Here is a 17,534-nt window from a genome sequence, read left to right as displayed (position 1 = left end):
CACACATACATACACAAAAACATATATATATGTATGTATGTAAGTATCTATAATCCAGTTACATATTCTATTACAGTTTTCTGTTAATATCTGTTATCTATTGTTAGGAGACAATTATTTGCTTTCGCCTCAGGTGAGAGGCAGAGATAAGTCTTGTATTGTACAAATTAACTGTTTTGTCCGCTCCTGTAATCAGGAGCCTCTCGTCTAAGTAATTCTAATTGATTAATACACCGTCCCAACCTCCCCAGCTGAACACATCTGCCTAGCCATGTTCTATGTTGTTATAGATTTCCTAGTGGCTTCCTGGTAACTTGACAGGCTCTGTTGTCAAAAATGTTAATGTTAACAGATATCTTCATGTTGACATATTTGATGTCATCACCACCATCATCATTTTAACGGCTATTTTTCCATGCTTGTACAGGCTGGAGGGAATTTGTTGAGGAGTTATATTCCACAGTTTGATGCCCTTCATATTGCCAATATTGTATCATTTAACAAAGGGGAAATAACATTATTAATTATGTGACTAATTCGAAGCATGTGACACGTTTTTCTTTGTTCTGTGCATTTTTGCTGTGAGGTGGATGATTTGAACTGGTAAAGGAACATGCAGTTTCAGTTGGTGATGTAAAGGACACGGAGTGTGAAGTTGGTGGCATAAAGAATGCAGTGTGTGAAGGTGGCTGTGTAAACAAATGGTAAAAGGGATAATCAGTGCGAAGTTGGTTAGGAAGACAGTGAAAGTGAACCCGAGCGACGAAGAACCACATTTCACAAGACAAATAGCTAGGTACAACTACTTCTTCCTCTCCAAGCAAGTTGGCTTACTGGACTGGACTGTGGTTTCCTAGCTAATGATTTAACTGTTGGAGCTGTGTTGGTGTCAGGAGGTTGCATTTCACAACATTTGGTGACAGAAGTGAGATTTTTATTGCTGCAGTGAATCAATTATTTGCTATGGAGTTGGAAGAAGTGCGCACAAGGAGAGAGGGGCAGGGAAGGAAGAGGTATCTCTGGCTGCAATTATGAAAATATTACAGGACCAAAGTGATATACTGACTGAGATTAAGGAAGAGCAGAAAGCACGGCTCACATGTCTTCGGGACAGCTGGACACGTTCGTGAGAAGAATGGAGAAGGATCAACAGCAGTTGCAAGAGGAACAACAACAGTTCAGGAAAAAGGTATGTGAAGAATTACAGCATTACAGATAGGAGGTGAGTGACGATATTACATGGTGTAAGCAACATGTAGATGAACAGTTGAAAATGTTTAATGAGAGAATGGAGGCAATAGAAGAGTTTTGTATTGCTGAGCCTCAGGCTGATGTGCAGAGAGTGTGCAGAAATGGTGGATGACATGTATTGGATTTTGAAAATGGCCAAACCTCCAGAGGTGTTCTTTCAGGAGTGGGTGTGCCTGCTGGTGGTTAGGAGGCAGTTTTGGATCCTGGATGGAATCATGAGGCTCAAGTATTTAGGCTCCAATCTAGCAAAGTGTGAGGCTACGGTAGAGGTCCCATTAAGAAGAAGCCACAAGAATTTGACAGCAAAGTGTCATGGGAGGCCTATTGTGCCTAGTTTGTGCTGCTTGCTGATCAGAATGGATGGTAGGATAAACAAAGAACAGTTCAACTTGCTACTAGTCTAAAGGGAGCTACATTAGAGGTGCTTAGCCAGTGGTCAGTGGAGGACAGCAGCTGGTATTCTTCACTAGTTGTAGTGTTACAGAGAAGGTATAGCATTATGTACCAGAGTGAAGAGTACAGGGCACAATTTCAGACCCGTGTAAGGGCTAGAGGGGAGTCACTATAACAGCTTGCCCAAGATCTGGAGAGCATGGTACATAAAGCATACCCTACAGCAACACCTGACCTCTTGACTCTTTTTCTGAAAGAGCAGTTTATTGACACTCTAGGTAGTGCAGAGCTCAAAGTTCAATTGAAGCAGACACAGCCAATTACTATGCAAGAGGCACTGGCTTGAGCTCTGGAATTTGAGTCATATGTAAGGTCTAGCACAGAAAGTTTCCAGGTGGGCTACAGTTCCAGATTCAAAGCAAGAAATAAATGTTGAGTCAGAATTGCAATATGTCTGTCAGGATTTTGTAGAAGACATTAAATCTTTCAACGAAGTCGAAAAGAAAGCTTACACTGCAAGAGAGACTAACAGAGGTATGTTAGGGAAGCTCTGAAGTTTTCAAGTGGAGTGATGAAACGTTGGCATGATGCCAGTGTTAGCAAGATCAACAAAAATAGTCAGTGTGATGTTTGCTACGAAGACTAAGTGTGAAGTTGGCTATGAAGGCTGTCGATTTAAAAATACAATGTGACCAGTTGAAGTGAGCCCAAGTGACAAAGAACCACATTACACAAGACAAATAGCCCAGTATGACTACTTCTTCCTCTCTAAGCAAGTTGGCTTGCTGGGCTGGCCTATGGATTCGTAGCTACTGACTTGAATGTTGGAGCTGTGTTGGTGTCAGGAGGCTGTATTTCACAGTATGTAGACAACTCCAAATCTGTTTTGGTCTTATTTAAGCCTCATCAGCTCAACATAGTCTTCACTGTATTTGTTAATGTAGTAACCATATAATGTGTACAAGTACGTGTGAAAAATAAATGCATTACAGAAAAGTTTTTTTTATGATAAAATTAAAAAGACGACCAAGGTTAATTACTCAGAGATGCCATCTGCATGATAGGGTTAACACATTTAATGTAACAAGCCCTGCAAAAAGTTAATTAAAAATAATTATGGGATGAGAGAAAGATGACATTAGCTCAATGACTATAACTAATATTATTTAACTCAAGTGGGAGAATTTGCTAAAATATTGATGAGTGAAATAGTTAAGTTGATGAACAATGTTGTACATTAGTAGCTGAGAAACATTAGTGCAAGTGGCATCTCTAATTAACCTCAGAGACTTATAATTATTATTATTATTATTATCATCATCATTATCATCATCATCATCATCATTACTATTGTTGTTATTGTTGTTTTATTTTTATACATTAGATTGGATCAGATCAGTAGTTTCCAAACCTAATTTGGCATAGAATCCATTTTATAATTTTCCAAAAATCCTGGAAATCTTTTCAATAGATTATGAACCACCTCTGTTCATAAGAGGTGGTTCATAAACTATAAAAATTTTAATAAGACATTAAATGAGGACAAAAATTCTTTTAGGGAGAAAGAATTTATCAATGTATAAAAAACACACAAAAAAAAAAACATAATAGCTTACTATTTTGAAAATGGTGAATAGCTTTTGTTTTATAAAATAAATTTTTATCAAATTTTATTAAAAGAACCTCTACCTCTTACAAATTCAGAATCTTTTCACAGATTCTATTTGCATAATACTGTCTTAGGCAGTGTCAAATAGGCAGTGCCAAATAGATGGTGCCAAAATGTCTCATGCACTGGAATGCATGATTTGAGATGGATGTAGCTACCATTTCTAGTAAGTCCAGTGACCATGTAGAAGTTCTTTTGTCCGCTGGAGAGGAGATATATCAAAAATGTAATTACACAAGAGTCACATATCAGACTGTCTTGGCTGTTAATGTCTGCATTTCTTCAGTTTTTACCTCAGCAAAAGTTTGTTACTATAGCATCTCTAATCAAATAATTAAAAAATATTGCTTTATTAATTAAATTGTTCCCTAATGTTATTGTTTGTTAATTAATTTGTGATTAAAAATATTTTCAAGCAGCATCGGAGAACACTGACAACTGATAGCAGTTACAATCCGGAAGTGATTAGAATTCGGGCAAAAAAGATGTACATAGAGGTAAATATTTTTTTGCTTTAATGATGTTGTCATCATCACTGTTGTCGCTGTTGTCATAATTTAACCCTGGGTTAGCCCCGATCCTGTTAACCTATTAATGTGGTGAGCATCAAAAATCTAATTAAAATAATAATTAAGAAGCAAAGAAAAGACAACAGTAGCTCCACATTCTTATCTTCTTCTTTTTCTTCTTCTTCTTCCCCTCCTCTAATCCTCCCCTCTCCTCCTTCCCTCCTTCATCCTCCCTCTCCTCCTCCATTTTCCGCCCTCTTCCCCTTCCCAGAACCCCACCTCCTCTTCATGTATGTGTGTGTGTTTGTGTGTGTGTTTGTGTGTGTGTGTGTGTGTGTGTCTGTGTTTAATTAATTTTCATTCAGTTTATCATCATTAACGTTTGTGGTCCACTTTTTCTATGCTTGCATGGGTCAGTTGGCATTTAGTGAGGCAGATTTTCTATGACTGGATACTCTTCCTATTGCCAATCCTCACCTGTTTCCAAGCAAGGTGATATCTTTCTTCATTGGCTAGATATGCTTTGCCTGGAAGACTGGAAATCAATGTCCTTGCTCTGATGGTGATAATGCTCATTTACAGCCCTCACTTGATGTCGAGAACAATAGTACACATGCACACACGCACACATGATGATGGTGATGAGGATGGTGTGGTGATGGTGTGGTGATGATTTTATTAGAGAAGTTGACATATGGAGAAGACAGCAAACTGCTGTCTGCTCCTTGCATCCACTTCCTTTTGTTTCTGTTTACTGAATCCACTTATAAAGCTTTGGGTCAGCCCGGTGCTATGGTAGAAGACACTTGCCCAAGGTGCTGCACAGTGGAACTGAACCCGAAACCTCATGGTTGGAGAAGCAAGCTTCTTAACCACACATCCATGCTTGCATTTTTTACAAATATTTGAATGATGACATTCAGCAGGCGTTAACCTCTTTGATGAAATATAACACAACACTGCTTGGTTTTCCTGTAATAAAATTCCTGATATAGAATACTCACTCTCATTAGTTGTCAATATGAAGTCTTTGTTGGCATCAAGTAGTCTCAAAACAGGATTTTTCACAAATTGCATTTTTGAAATTCTTGACTGCATTTGTTGAACATTTTGTCCAAGTAAATTCAATATTTTTCTTTTGTAATTCTACAAATGGTTCAACCATTTTAGAATATTTTGACAAATACTAAACTTTGGTTGGTATTTGTCAATCAAAGGAATTTAACATTACAAAAAGAAGATTCCAATTCTGTTTTCTGAGAATGAGGCGATCATCACCATCATTATCATCATAACCATCATCCCTATGATGATGATGATGATGATCATTAGCATTGTCACCTGTGCCTGCACCTCCACCTGTGCCTGTGCCTGCACCTATGCCTCCATCACTGTCACGGGTGCCTCCGCCGCTGCCACAGGTGCCTCCGCCGCTGCCACAGGTGCCTCTGCTGCTGCCATGGATACCTCTGCCTCCACCACCTCTTCTCCCACTACCACTGCCGTCATCATGATATGGAATGAAATATGGCAAATGTTCTCTCTCTTCTCTCTCTCTCTCTCTCTCTCTCTCTCTCTCTCTCTCTCTCTCTCTCTCTCTATATATATATATATATATATATATATATATGTATATATATATATATATATCTGTTTGTGTGTCTTTGTGTCTATGTTTGTCCTTCACAACTGCTTAACAACCGGTGTTAGTGTGTTTACGTCCTTGTAACTTAGTGGTTCGGCAAACAGGCCCAATAGAATAAGTGCCAGGATTAAAAGGAGATATGCTCTGGGAGTTGATTTATTTGACTAAAACCCTTCAAGGAGGTGCACCAGCATGGCCACAGTCAAATTACTGAAACAAGTAAAAGATAAAAGATGGAAGAAACACGTTTAGTAACCATGCGTTTTTCTCTCACCATCTTTGCTTTATAGCGTAAAGTTCTTTCTACAAGACAAAAACATGCTTACAGATTTTGGAACTTAATATGACTTAACCAAGTACAATACAATCTTGGGCAATTTTACTATGAATATCTTCTTTATTTTGTAGGTCTATGATATATTAGTCCGGACAATTGATAACATAGAAAAGGTGCTTAATGAAATTCAATCTTAAGAAGAATTTATCAGCCAGCATGACAGAAAATTACACACACTCTCACACACACACACACACACACACACACACGCGCGCACGTGCGCATGCTCACACATAACAATGATTAATAAAACTGACATTTCGCATTTTTTTTTTTACTCTGAGTCTCACATTTCTACTTAGAGTAACAATGGCGTAAAATCTAAGAGTTTGAATGTTATTTACTCTAAATTCAGTATTGAGTACACTTTCGTTATGCTTGTGTGAGTGTGCATGTGCGTGTATGTGTGTATGTATATATATATATATATATGAATATATATGCAGGTATATATACATATATGTGTGTATATATACACACACACACATATATATGAATATATACATATATCTATCTATCTATCTATCTATCTCTACATGTATGTATTTGTATGCCTGTGTATATATATATATATATATATATATATATGTGCATGTGCGGATAAGTGTGCACGCGCACGTGTGTATGTGTGTGTGTGTGTGTGTGATATGTGTGCTTGTGTGTGTGTGTCTTCCATCTTTTAAGTACTACAACAAGATCTTTCTTCTGTTCTTTAAATTTGAATTTATGAAAGATTGGGCTAAATATATGTATTACAATTCAATAAAATATTTCAATATTTCATTCTACTGTATTTGTTGAGTATTCATATTTTGTTTGTGACAACATGCTAATTACTGTTTATGATTACATCTAAATATGTTAATGGATCTATCTGCTTATCTGTTCACCAATCTATCTAATGTATCACACTGGTTATCTTTCTGTTTATCAGTCTACCTGTCTGTTCATCTATCTATTTTTCTACACATACCTACATGTGTGTATGTACATCTTTGTAGGTATATATATATATATATATATATATATATATATATATATATATATAAATAATAAAGGAATTACGACGCAGAAACGTGTGTGTATATATATATAATATATTCTTTAAAGCTGCGGCCATGCTGGAGCACCACCGTTGGCTGTGCTACACCATTACTTGAAGCCTCCCCTGACATGTGGCATTTGGTGAATGAGGGAGTTTGATGCTGCTGCTCTTGCCTATGTTTCTTGCAATGAGATAGGCTCATCTGGAACCCCCTTAACAGGAGGAGCTCTAGTTTTGCTTTTGCACCTACATCCACACCATGCAGGTCTCCTCAGGCATTTTGGAAGGACGTTGGAAAGCTCTGGGTCCTTGATACCCAAGCTGATGTAGCATCTGGTCTTGCATTTTGATGGTGATGCTGGGATCTTTGGCACTATGCAGTGGCGCTCCATTCAGTTTTGACTGGGAATTGTAAATCTGAGAGCTGTACCAGGTTGCAGTCCGATTTAACTTGATTTCTACGGCTGGATGCCCTTCCTAACACCAACCACTCCAAGAATATAGTGCATGGGTGCTTTTCATGTGTCACCAGCTTGGGTGCCTTTCAAGAGTCACCAGCGCAGTCCAGGATTACCATTTCACTTGGCTTGACGTGTCTTCTCAAGCACAACAAATCACCAGAGGTCTTCATCACTTGTCATCATCTCCCTGAGACTCAACATCTGAAGATCATGCTTCACCGCCTCATCTCATATCTTCCAAAGTCTACCTCGTCCACAGGTTCCCTAAAATAAAGGACCATATGGCTTTGAGATAACATTAGGACAAGATGTGTAAAAGTAATACTAATGGAAAATAATGTCCTATAAGGACTAGAAAAGGAGGCAGAAAGACGGAAAGAGAGAACAAGATGGAAAAAAAGACGAATCTAGTGATGAAGGTAAAGGCAAAAGTGAAAGCCTAGGAGAAGCTTGTGGTGCCATCATTGTAAATTCTATGTTGTCTAGGAAGCTTTTTAAATGCAAGTTTGATACAATAATTAAGAAAGATAATAACTGTACTGGGGTTTGATGAAAACTGCTGTTGTTGTTTAGTTATTGTCTTCCTTTGATGAATTTTCTAGATGTCCACATTAGAATTAGGCCCAACAATGTGACATGTTATGTTGTTGGCACTCCGTCACTAACGACGTCGAGGATTCCAGTTGATCCGATCAACGGAACAGTCTGCTTGTGAAATTAACGTGCAAGTGGCTGAGCACTCCACAGACACGTGTACCCTTAACGTAGTTCTCGGGGAGATTCAGCGTGACACAGAGTGTGACAAGGCTGACCCTTTGAATTACAGGCACAACAGAAACAGGAAGTAAGAGTGAGAGAATGTTGTGGTGAAAGAGTACGGCAGGGTTCGCCACCATCCCCTGCCGGAGCCTCGTGGAGCTTTAGGTGTTTTCGCACAATAAACACTCACAACGCCCGGTCTGGGAATTGGAACCGCGATCCTACGACCGCGAGTCCGCTGCCCTAACCACTGGGCCATTGCGCCTTCACAATGTGACATGTTAAGATAAGCACTATCCCAAAGTTCTCATGATCAAACCTAACAACTGGTAAGATATTTACTAAATAAATCTTTTATTTTTTCTTTAGTCTGTGAGAGATGAGCAGTGCACAAGGTTTTGTTGCAGATCAAGCATAGCCTGACTAGGGATTTCTCAAGAACAAGTATTTGGCAGTTCTAAGGAAAAAGAATTTGGTAAAATATTTTGTAAAAAGACTATAGGGTGAGAGGAGGAGGAATTGGTAGGTGTAGGAAAGCAGAGAGTATTATAGTAACAATGGAGGAGAGAGGGAGAAAGAGAGAGGTGTGTGAAACAGAGAGGCAGTGAGAAAGATAAAGAATGAAAAGGACTGAGAAAGAGAGGAAAGAGAGAGAGGGAGAGAGAGAAAGTTCATCACATTAGTTGGCTAATTGGTTGTTGATAAGTGAAGGCTTGTCTATTGGATAGGTGTCATCCTTGAATGTAATCAAGAATCTCTAGGAAATGTATACATAATGAATATATGTGGATATATGTATATATTTATGCATGCATATTTGTGTGTACTATGTATATGCACACCCATATATATATATATATATATATATATATATATGTATGTATATATATATGTGTGTGTGAGCAAGTGAGTATGTATTTTGTGTGTATATGTGTGTGCCTGTATGCATGCAAGCTGAACCATGCTAGATTTGAGAAGCATATTTGTGCAACTTGGTTGCATCATCTTAGATTATGAGAACAAAATCTCAAACACACCTCTACACACAAGTATACAAGACACAGGCACACATTTTGTGTGTGTGTGTGTGTGTGTGTGTGTGGTTGTGTGTGATTGGTATGAGGAAGAATATATTTCCATGAAATATTTCTCCCATCATGTCATGCAAACATCTGAATTTTAAGAAGCAGTCAGTCAATGTTAATAGGAACAAATAAGTAGAAAATACCAAGAAGAAAGAAATAAAGCAAAGATCCAATAGGATTTGAACCTCGGTTCCCTGCTGTCAGAGAACAAAGCTACCAACAGAAAACATCTCTTTAAATACATAAAACAGATTCCTGTATTTGTCAGAATATTTCATTAAAAATTTTCAATTGCTATATTTTCGTTTGTTGATTAATTAATTAAGTTCAATTTGTTTATGTATTTTAATTAATTAATTAAAATTGCTTTATTTAATACTTTATTGATTTATTAATTAATTCATTTGCAACTCTTTTAATTTAAGTAGATCTGAGAAAATGTCAGTGAAAGATGTAAGAAGGTCATCCGCATATTAGCAGCTCTTTTGCCTTTTAAGATTTTGTTATCATCGCTTAATAGTTACAAGTGAAAGTATGGGTTGAATGAGTAGTACATGGTACATGCTCCATGTGTCTATATGTGTGCATGTATGTATGTATGTATGTATGTATGTGTGTGTGTATGTATGTATGTATGCATGTATGTGTGTATGTATGTATGTATGTATATATGTGTGTGTGTATGTATATGTATGTATGTATGTATGTATGCATGCATGCATGTATGTATGTATGCATGTATGTGTGTATGAATTTATGTATGTATTTTTGTATGTATATATCTCTCTCTATGTGTGTGTGTGTGTGAGTATGTATGCATATGTATGTATCTGTCTGTATGTATGCATGTATGTATGTATGTATGCATGTTTGTATGTATGTATGTATGTATGTGTATGTATTTATGTATGTATTTTTGTATGTATATATATATCGCTCTCTATGTGTATGTGTGAGTATGTATGTATCTGTCTGTCTGTATGTATGCATGTATGTACGTATGTATGTATTTTTGTATGTATCGCTATCTCTCTCTCTCTCTCTCTCTCTTTCTATGAATGTGTGTGTGAGTATGTATGTATGTATCATCAGTATTGTTTCAATACCCAAATATCCATGCTTGCACGAGGTTCATTTTCTACAACTGGATGTCCATTCTGTTGCCGACTCTCATTCGTCTCCAAGCATGGTAATATTTCCCCATTGCTGGACATGGAAGCCTCAAAATGAATAACACTGCTTGTATGATGGTGATGCTCATTTACAACTATTTCATTAAAAAAAGAAAACACACACACACACACCCGCATGCAAACATACATACACATATACATATACGATGAGCTTCTTTCAGTTTTACCTCGTTGCTGTCTGCTCCATAAAATTAACATCATCAGTCATCATCACCATCACCATCATCATCATCACCATCATCATCATCACTGTCATCACTTTACAACAGCTTTCCACACTGGTATGAGTTGACTGGTCATCACAGTTCAAGTTAGTTCTTGTTTGTTATTGCTTTCTTCGGATACGATGCTTCCTTCATCCAATTTCTACTGGCATAGTTTCTATGGCTGGATGCCCTTCATAATGCCAACTAGATAGCAGCAAGAAACTACAATGGTTGCTGAATGTAATTCTTTGGCCTGATGCCTGGCTGTGACCTGCAATCAAGACTTTGGTTGTATGTGTTAGCTCTCAGATGACTACTGTTGTCTGCTCTCCTCATGGTGAGGAATACAGTACAGAGGATTGAATCCAGTTCCTGAACCACTCCTGGTTTCACCATTTGTTTATGGTATGCACTTAACACTTTCATGGTTAGTGTGAAACAAAGCTCTTGACTTGAGCTTTGTTGCCCTGAGTTGGATAAAGTTGTTCTATGAGCAACATGTTGACGAGATCAAGCAAGGATTCTGCTGAGCATATTGGGTCACCATTCATGAGAGGATATAACTATCTGGTCGTTTGACATTTGGAAAACTAATGGTATCCCAAAGAGAAACAAAATAAAAAAGTTAGTAAATTAATCCAGTCTGGTTAATAATACTTCTATCTCTCCTCAAATGTGACATCATGTTCTGATGTATCTGGTAGGGGGATATGTTACACATACATATACATATGTTGTGCAGATACATATGTTGTGCATATAACTATTTTGACTTGCTTTCTCTATGCTGTTAGTATTCCATAAACAGTTTGAGTGGGATAGTACATCTAACAGTGAGGTAATGCTCTTGAAAGCAAATGGTGAATCCTCTTTCATTTCTTTCCTTCCTGTCAAAGAATATAGGGCAACATACTTTTGCATGTGCAATTTTGCATCTGATATATTTTCTTATCAGATGCATTTCAGTTAGTGTTATGCACATAGCTTGGCTTCATGTTGTAAGATTTCTCAAGTAGATAAAGTTTTACTACTATAAGTTGTAAAAATCTTCTGACTGTTTTCTTTACTGCACTGCAATTTTCAAAAGCAGCATCGAGATGGGGTTTCCATTAGTCAGAGATGTTCATGGAGGTACATTTACACTTATAAGACACATCAGTTCTCCAACACTGAAATTGTTTATTTAGAAGTGGCAACATAGCAAAATATTTACAAGGGGGTACTGAAAAGTTCTTTGCAAAAGGTCTGGTTAGAGGCCTAACCTTCTGAGTTCTTTTACAGGGCTTAGAAAAACTGAAGGACAGCTGCAATAAGTGTGTGAACCTGAGAGTAGTATGTTTAATAAAATCATAATTAACTGATCCTCCTGTATTTTCGTTTACTCAAAGCCAGGAACTTTTCAGCACCCCCTTGTAATATCTGTTATAGATAAGTTTAGCCTGAACTTAGCTACAAGCTCTCATGATTTGTTGACAATTTTCCACAAAATCATATAAAAAAAGGCTCAGATAGACGAATACATTAAAAAAAAGGCATTGTTTTGCTTTGATATGGATATTGTTGGTATCTCAGATGCACATCTCTGCAATCATGTTCAATTCACTGAAGAGCTTTATGGATATAATTTCTTCTAGAATGAAAATTAAATTGGAAAGCGAAGAAATTATGGTGCAGGTCTTGTAATCAAAACATCAAATGTCAAATATTTACATGAGCTTCATTTTGGCAAATCAGAACACTTAGTTTCCTTGCATCTCCTACAAGAAAGCAATCATTTCATATCTATCAATGTGCATTTATGTGCGCCTATGAGTCATTCTGAGACCGAAATACTGTCTCTTCCTTTTTATTTTAAACGACCTATAAGCAACTTGTCAAAGGATGATAAGATTATTCTTCTGAGCTATTTCAATGCTAGAAGTGGGTGTGGTTGTAATACTTTAAACAACACAGGATTGGAAAACAAAATGGCAATGGCCTTTAGCTTATACTACTTTTGAAATGAATTAAACCTCATCAGAAATACATGATATCATTAGAAAATAAGTGTAAAGGAAAGTGGTGAGATAGGTGGAATAGAGAAAGAAATTTTGGGGAGTGTTCTGGTGTATGCATGTGGCGTTTATATCGTGTAGCTGTATTAGCAGGAATTCTACTGACAGAGCCATCCATCTTGGTTGAGGGGAGGCAGGTAGAATTCAGAAGTGTGTGTGTGTGTCTGTGGGAGAACAGAACTGGGGTTCTTAACCCTTCTATGATTCCAGACGCTTCCTCCTACTCCACCTCGTAGGTTTACCCAATATTTCCCCCTATCTCTGTCACCAGACTGTCGAAATTATCATCGTCGTCGTCGTTGTCGTCATCGTCGTCGTCATCACTAATGTGTGCAAATATGACTTCAAAAGATATTGATGGTAGGTATGGCTTCGCGAATGGAACAGGAAGGACAATCATTAAAGAAGAAAAAAAAAAAATGGCCATGTTTATTTATAGAAAACGATACTTGTGAGTGATTGAGTTCCATATTCTCAAGCTTGGATTTCCATACCTCCATGGGATCTGAAGAATATTCCCAGTTAAAAAGCTGTAGAGTTGAAGGCTGGGATGAACATTGGTTTCAAATTTTGGCTCAAGGCCAGCAATATCAAGCGGAAGAGTAAGTCAGCTGGATCGACCCCAATGTGCAAATGGTACTTTATCTTGTCGACCTCCGAAGGATGAAAGGCAAAGTCAAACCCAGCAGAATTTGAACTCAGAATGTAAAGACTAATGCGGCTAAGCATTTTGCCAGCTCCCTACCTTTAGCTGGAAGATTATTGGAAGACGATATGGAGAAGCTTCCAAATCACACTATATAGGAAGCCATCTTTTAATTTTTTGTAATGGGGTCTTGATACATTAAGTGGTGGTGTTGGCTATGTTGATGCTGGTGAGATGGTGGTGGTGATGATGGTTCTAGTGGTGTTAGTGATGGCAGTGATGATGATGGTGATGGTGGCTGTGGAGGTGATGGTGGTGGTGGTAGTGGTGGTGGTGGTGGTGGTGGTAGTGGTGGTGGTGGCGGTGGTGGCGGTGGCAGTGGTATCGTTGGTGGTGGAAGTGATGGTGGTGGTGGCGGTGTTGGCGATGGTAGTTGTGGTAGTGGTGGAGGTGGTGGTGACGGTGGTAGTGACGGTGGTAGTGGTAGTGGTGATGATGGAAGTGGCGGCGCTGGTAGTAGTGGTGGTGATGGTGATGGTGATAGTGGTGATGATGATGATGATGTTGATGTGTGTGTGTGTGTGTGGGGGGGGAGATGGTGACGGTGATGACGGTGGTGTTGATGAAAAAAGTGGTGGTGGTGGTGGTGGTGTTGATGGGTAGTATTGTTGTTGTTGTTGGCGGTGGTAGTGGCGGCAGCAGTGGTGGTGGTGGTGGTGGGCGGACGAGTCGTGTTGGTGATGGTGAGTTACTTCCTCCAGGTGTTGCAAATAGTATTCTTCGCCTATACCTATAAATATTTATATATACTTTATATATGTACTCATATCTTTCTAAATACACCATAGAAAATCATTATATATTTTTTGTGTAAACACACGTTCGCTCGCTCGCTCGCTCGCTCGCTTGCTTGCTCGCACGCTCACGCAAACGTTCCTACGTACAAACACGCACACACACACACACACACGAACACACACATACACACACATTGACACACATAAATGTGACTTTATACAGATACCTACACAATTAATTCGCGGTTTTACGCTGGCAGCCGAAAGGATATCCGCGATCATCACCAGACACCAAGTGTATTTAGAGCACGTTAATGTTTTTTGCAAGTGAAAGCATATGTACGTACATATATACGCAAGTACGCATGCATGCATGTATGTATGTATGTATGTATGTATGTATGTATGTATGTAATGTATGTAATGTATGTACGTATGATCTATCTATCTGTCTGTCTGCCTGCCTGTCTGTCTATCACCTACCTGATTATCTACCTACTTATCTATCTATCTATCTATCTATCTATCTATCTATCTATCTATCTATCTATCTATCTATCTGTCTGTCTGTCTGTCACCTACCTATCTATCTATCTATCTATCTATCTATCTATCTATCTATCTATCTATCTATCTATCTATGCCATGTTTGATGATGTGCAGACATGCGCTGAGACTGCAACATCTCCGGCGCTTCATAGTCGCCGGTGAATAGGTGTGGTCGCCGTTTGTGCGGCGCGCTTTCCCTCAGCTCGTCAATTTGGCCGAACTGCAGTCGTGGATCAAACAGAGACCTAGGCGAATGGTACTGCGAGTGCGGCCTTGCTTTCAAGTGACATTGCCGACCGGAAGCAAACTTGTGCGACTTCAATTACACGAAGGCCTTCTATAGAGGATTAGTGGAGGGGAGGTGCGACGACGTTCTCGAGGAGAATCTGGGCGTCGACGAGGAACACCTGACCCGCCTGTTCAGGACAACTTTCGGACCGGAACCTATGGACAATCACCAGAGATCCCTGGCCTGGCAGTGCTATCGGGAAGCACACCTGTTCGAGATAAGCTTTACAGGCACGGTTCGAGATACACCGGACCGACTTGCCCAACATGCAGTCAGAGCGACGAAACCGTTCTGCACGCACTCGTGCAGTGTCCAACTATTTCGGACCTATGGGCTTATGCCGAACGGCTGCTGTCACGTGTGGGACGAATTCGGTTGTCGGCCGAGTCCATCGTGAAAATTGCTCCGCCACCTTCTCTTAACCGGGAAGGCAAGGCAGTTTTCATCGTACTGGTGGTCATGGTGAAAGAATGTGTATGGTGGACTCAAGCGAAAGGTTTAGAGACAAGCACTTTCCTCTCTGGCCAATCGCTCATCAACTTTTTTAAATACCACCTGAATAGGAAGGTGAGAATAGAGAGACAAGTTTCGTCTCATGAAAGATTCAATAAAAGGTGGGTGAAAGTAGCAAAGATGGTACGCGCGAATGACGATACCACTTTGAGCATGATCCTGTAAATCCCCAAATAGAGAGAGAGAGAGAGAGAGAGAGAGAGAGAGAGAGAGAGAGAACACTTTGCTCTCATGTGTTATCCCAGGTCAAATCCGAATTCCCACTGATAAGGAGAGGTCTCTACAGAGACGATGCTCTTTTCGTATTGAAAAACTGTACAAAAATTGAGATAGAAAGATATAGAAAAGAACTCCATAAATGTTTTAGACGTTTCGGCCTGTAGACTGTAATTACTGTAAGGTAAATTTTCTAGATACAACTTTTAATTTGGAAAGCGTCATGTATGAACCATACCACTAGACTAATGAGTGCTTAAGATATATAAATGTCAATTCCAGTCATCCACCATCCATAACCAAGAGAATAATTAAGAACATAGCTACCAGAATATTAAGATTATCGGCCACAGAGGAAATATTCAACCAACATGCACCATACTATAATGAAGCGCTGGTTAGGATCGGATATAAAGGAAAAATCAAGTTTGTAAATAACGGAACTCCAAATAACAATTGGAATACAGACGCACATAATCACAACAACTCGCAAAATAGGATGAAGGAACCGAACAAAAGGTACAAAAATTCGGAGGTCCTGTGGTATAATCCAATTTTTGGACTCCAAATATCGTCCAAGATAGGTAAGCAATTCATTGCAGCATTAAATAGATGCTTTCCTAAGACACATAAATACTAGCGTTTATTCAACAAGCACACAGAGAAAATACCGTACGCAACATCTTACAACATGGAGTACTACATACATAAATACAACAACAGGAAATTAAACATACAAACAACGTCTGCTGGCAGAGGGTAAACAAATAAAAACATCACAGGGTTTAAGGCCAAGAACAAAAATAAACAACTGCAAAAATTCAGATAACGTAATAGACGGTGGCAATAAAATTGAGATGAATCATCAAAAAAGATCCAAGAAAAAAGATTGCCGATTCCACAATGCTTCAGACACTAACAACCAAACGGAACATCAGGAAAACAGAATCAAAATGTCACCAGATAAACATAAAAATAATAATAGTACAAATAACTGCAAATGCCGTAGAAAATTCGCTTGTCTGCTCATGAACCAATGTGTCCAAAAAAACGTAGTATACAAATGCACAATCTCCATCCCAACATAAATACGTGTAGATAGGTACCACGGAAAACCAATTCAAAGTCCGTTATCACAACCACATCTCGTCATTCCGAAAAATAAACAGACGACACGCAACTTCACTGACAGACCTCATATAAGGACTGAAGTAAAATGGTCAATAATGAAAAAAATGCACATCCATGTAATTCGCTATCCGACAAATGTGACCTTTGCCTTGAGGAAACATTGAATATACTGCTGAGTGATGAGAATTTAGTGAACGAGCATGATGAAAAAATTTCAAGGTGTAACCACCGCGCCAAATATGCATTTTCAAGATGGAATAGTGTATAAAAATAATAATTTTTATTCTGTTTCACCACACCTAACCTTCCCGTTTGTATATGTGTGTGTATATATACGATGGAGTGCCCAAGGATATACCTATGTGCATGAATATGGGTAGATAAATGTATGTGCTTGTATGTATGGGTGTGAATGTATTTGTTGATCGGTGTGTGTGGGTATGTTTGTGTGTGTGTGTGTGTGTGTGTGTGTATGGGGATGCCCAGAGATGTAGTTGTGTATACGTGTGTGTGTGGGTAATTGTATGTGAGTATGTGCAAGTGTATTTGCGATATAATAAAATTTAGCATGTGCAACCTAACATGTGAAACAAAGTGGACAGCCAGTGTATCAAATACCGCTCATGTCGAGCGTGCAGAGGCACGATGAGAGCGAGAGGAATGGAACAGCTAGCGTCTACTAGATTCACAGGAGCCAGTTGGATGTGTTACCATCGAAGTCAAAGGTTTACTAATGGGGACAGCGATTGTATATCACCTGAGGAGACACAACTATATCCCATTATA

The 17,534-nt window shown here is 38.7% G+C and overlaps 1 protein-coding gene across 4 annotated transcripts in view; it reads left to right on the top strand.

The window, feature by feature from the left end:
* The window catches only part of LOC106868646 (MYCBP-associated protein), a 53,385-nt gene extending 46,793 nt beyond the window's left edge, over positions 1-6,592 (top strand). For all 4 annotated transcript variants that reach the window (XR_016244942.1, XM_089365785.1, XM_089365783.1 and 1 more), the window contains 2 exons: positions 3,733-3,810; positions 5,876-6,592. Coding sequence is in view for 3 of the 4 variants with exons in the window: in XM_089365785.1 (XP_089221911.1) it covers positions 3,733-3,810; positions 5,876-5,941 (144 nt within the window). In the remaining variant the exon portion in view is untranslated. The remainder of the gene's footprint in view (positions 1-3,732; positions 3,811-5,875) is intronic.
* Positions 6,593-17,534: the final 10,942 nt, after the last annotated feature.

Source organism: Octopus bimaculoides, chromosome 18, assembly GCF_046866305.1.
Source record: "Octopus bimaculoides isolate indiv1 chromosome 18, ASM4686630v1, whole genome shotgun sequence".
NCBI classification, from domain to species: Eukaryota; Metazoa; Mollusca; class Cephalopoda; order Octopoda; family Octopodidae; genus Octopus; species Octopus bimaculoides.
This window is presented reverse-complemented; position numbering and strand designations above follow the sequence as displayed.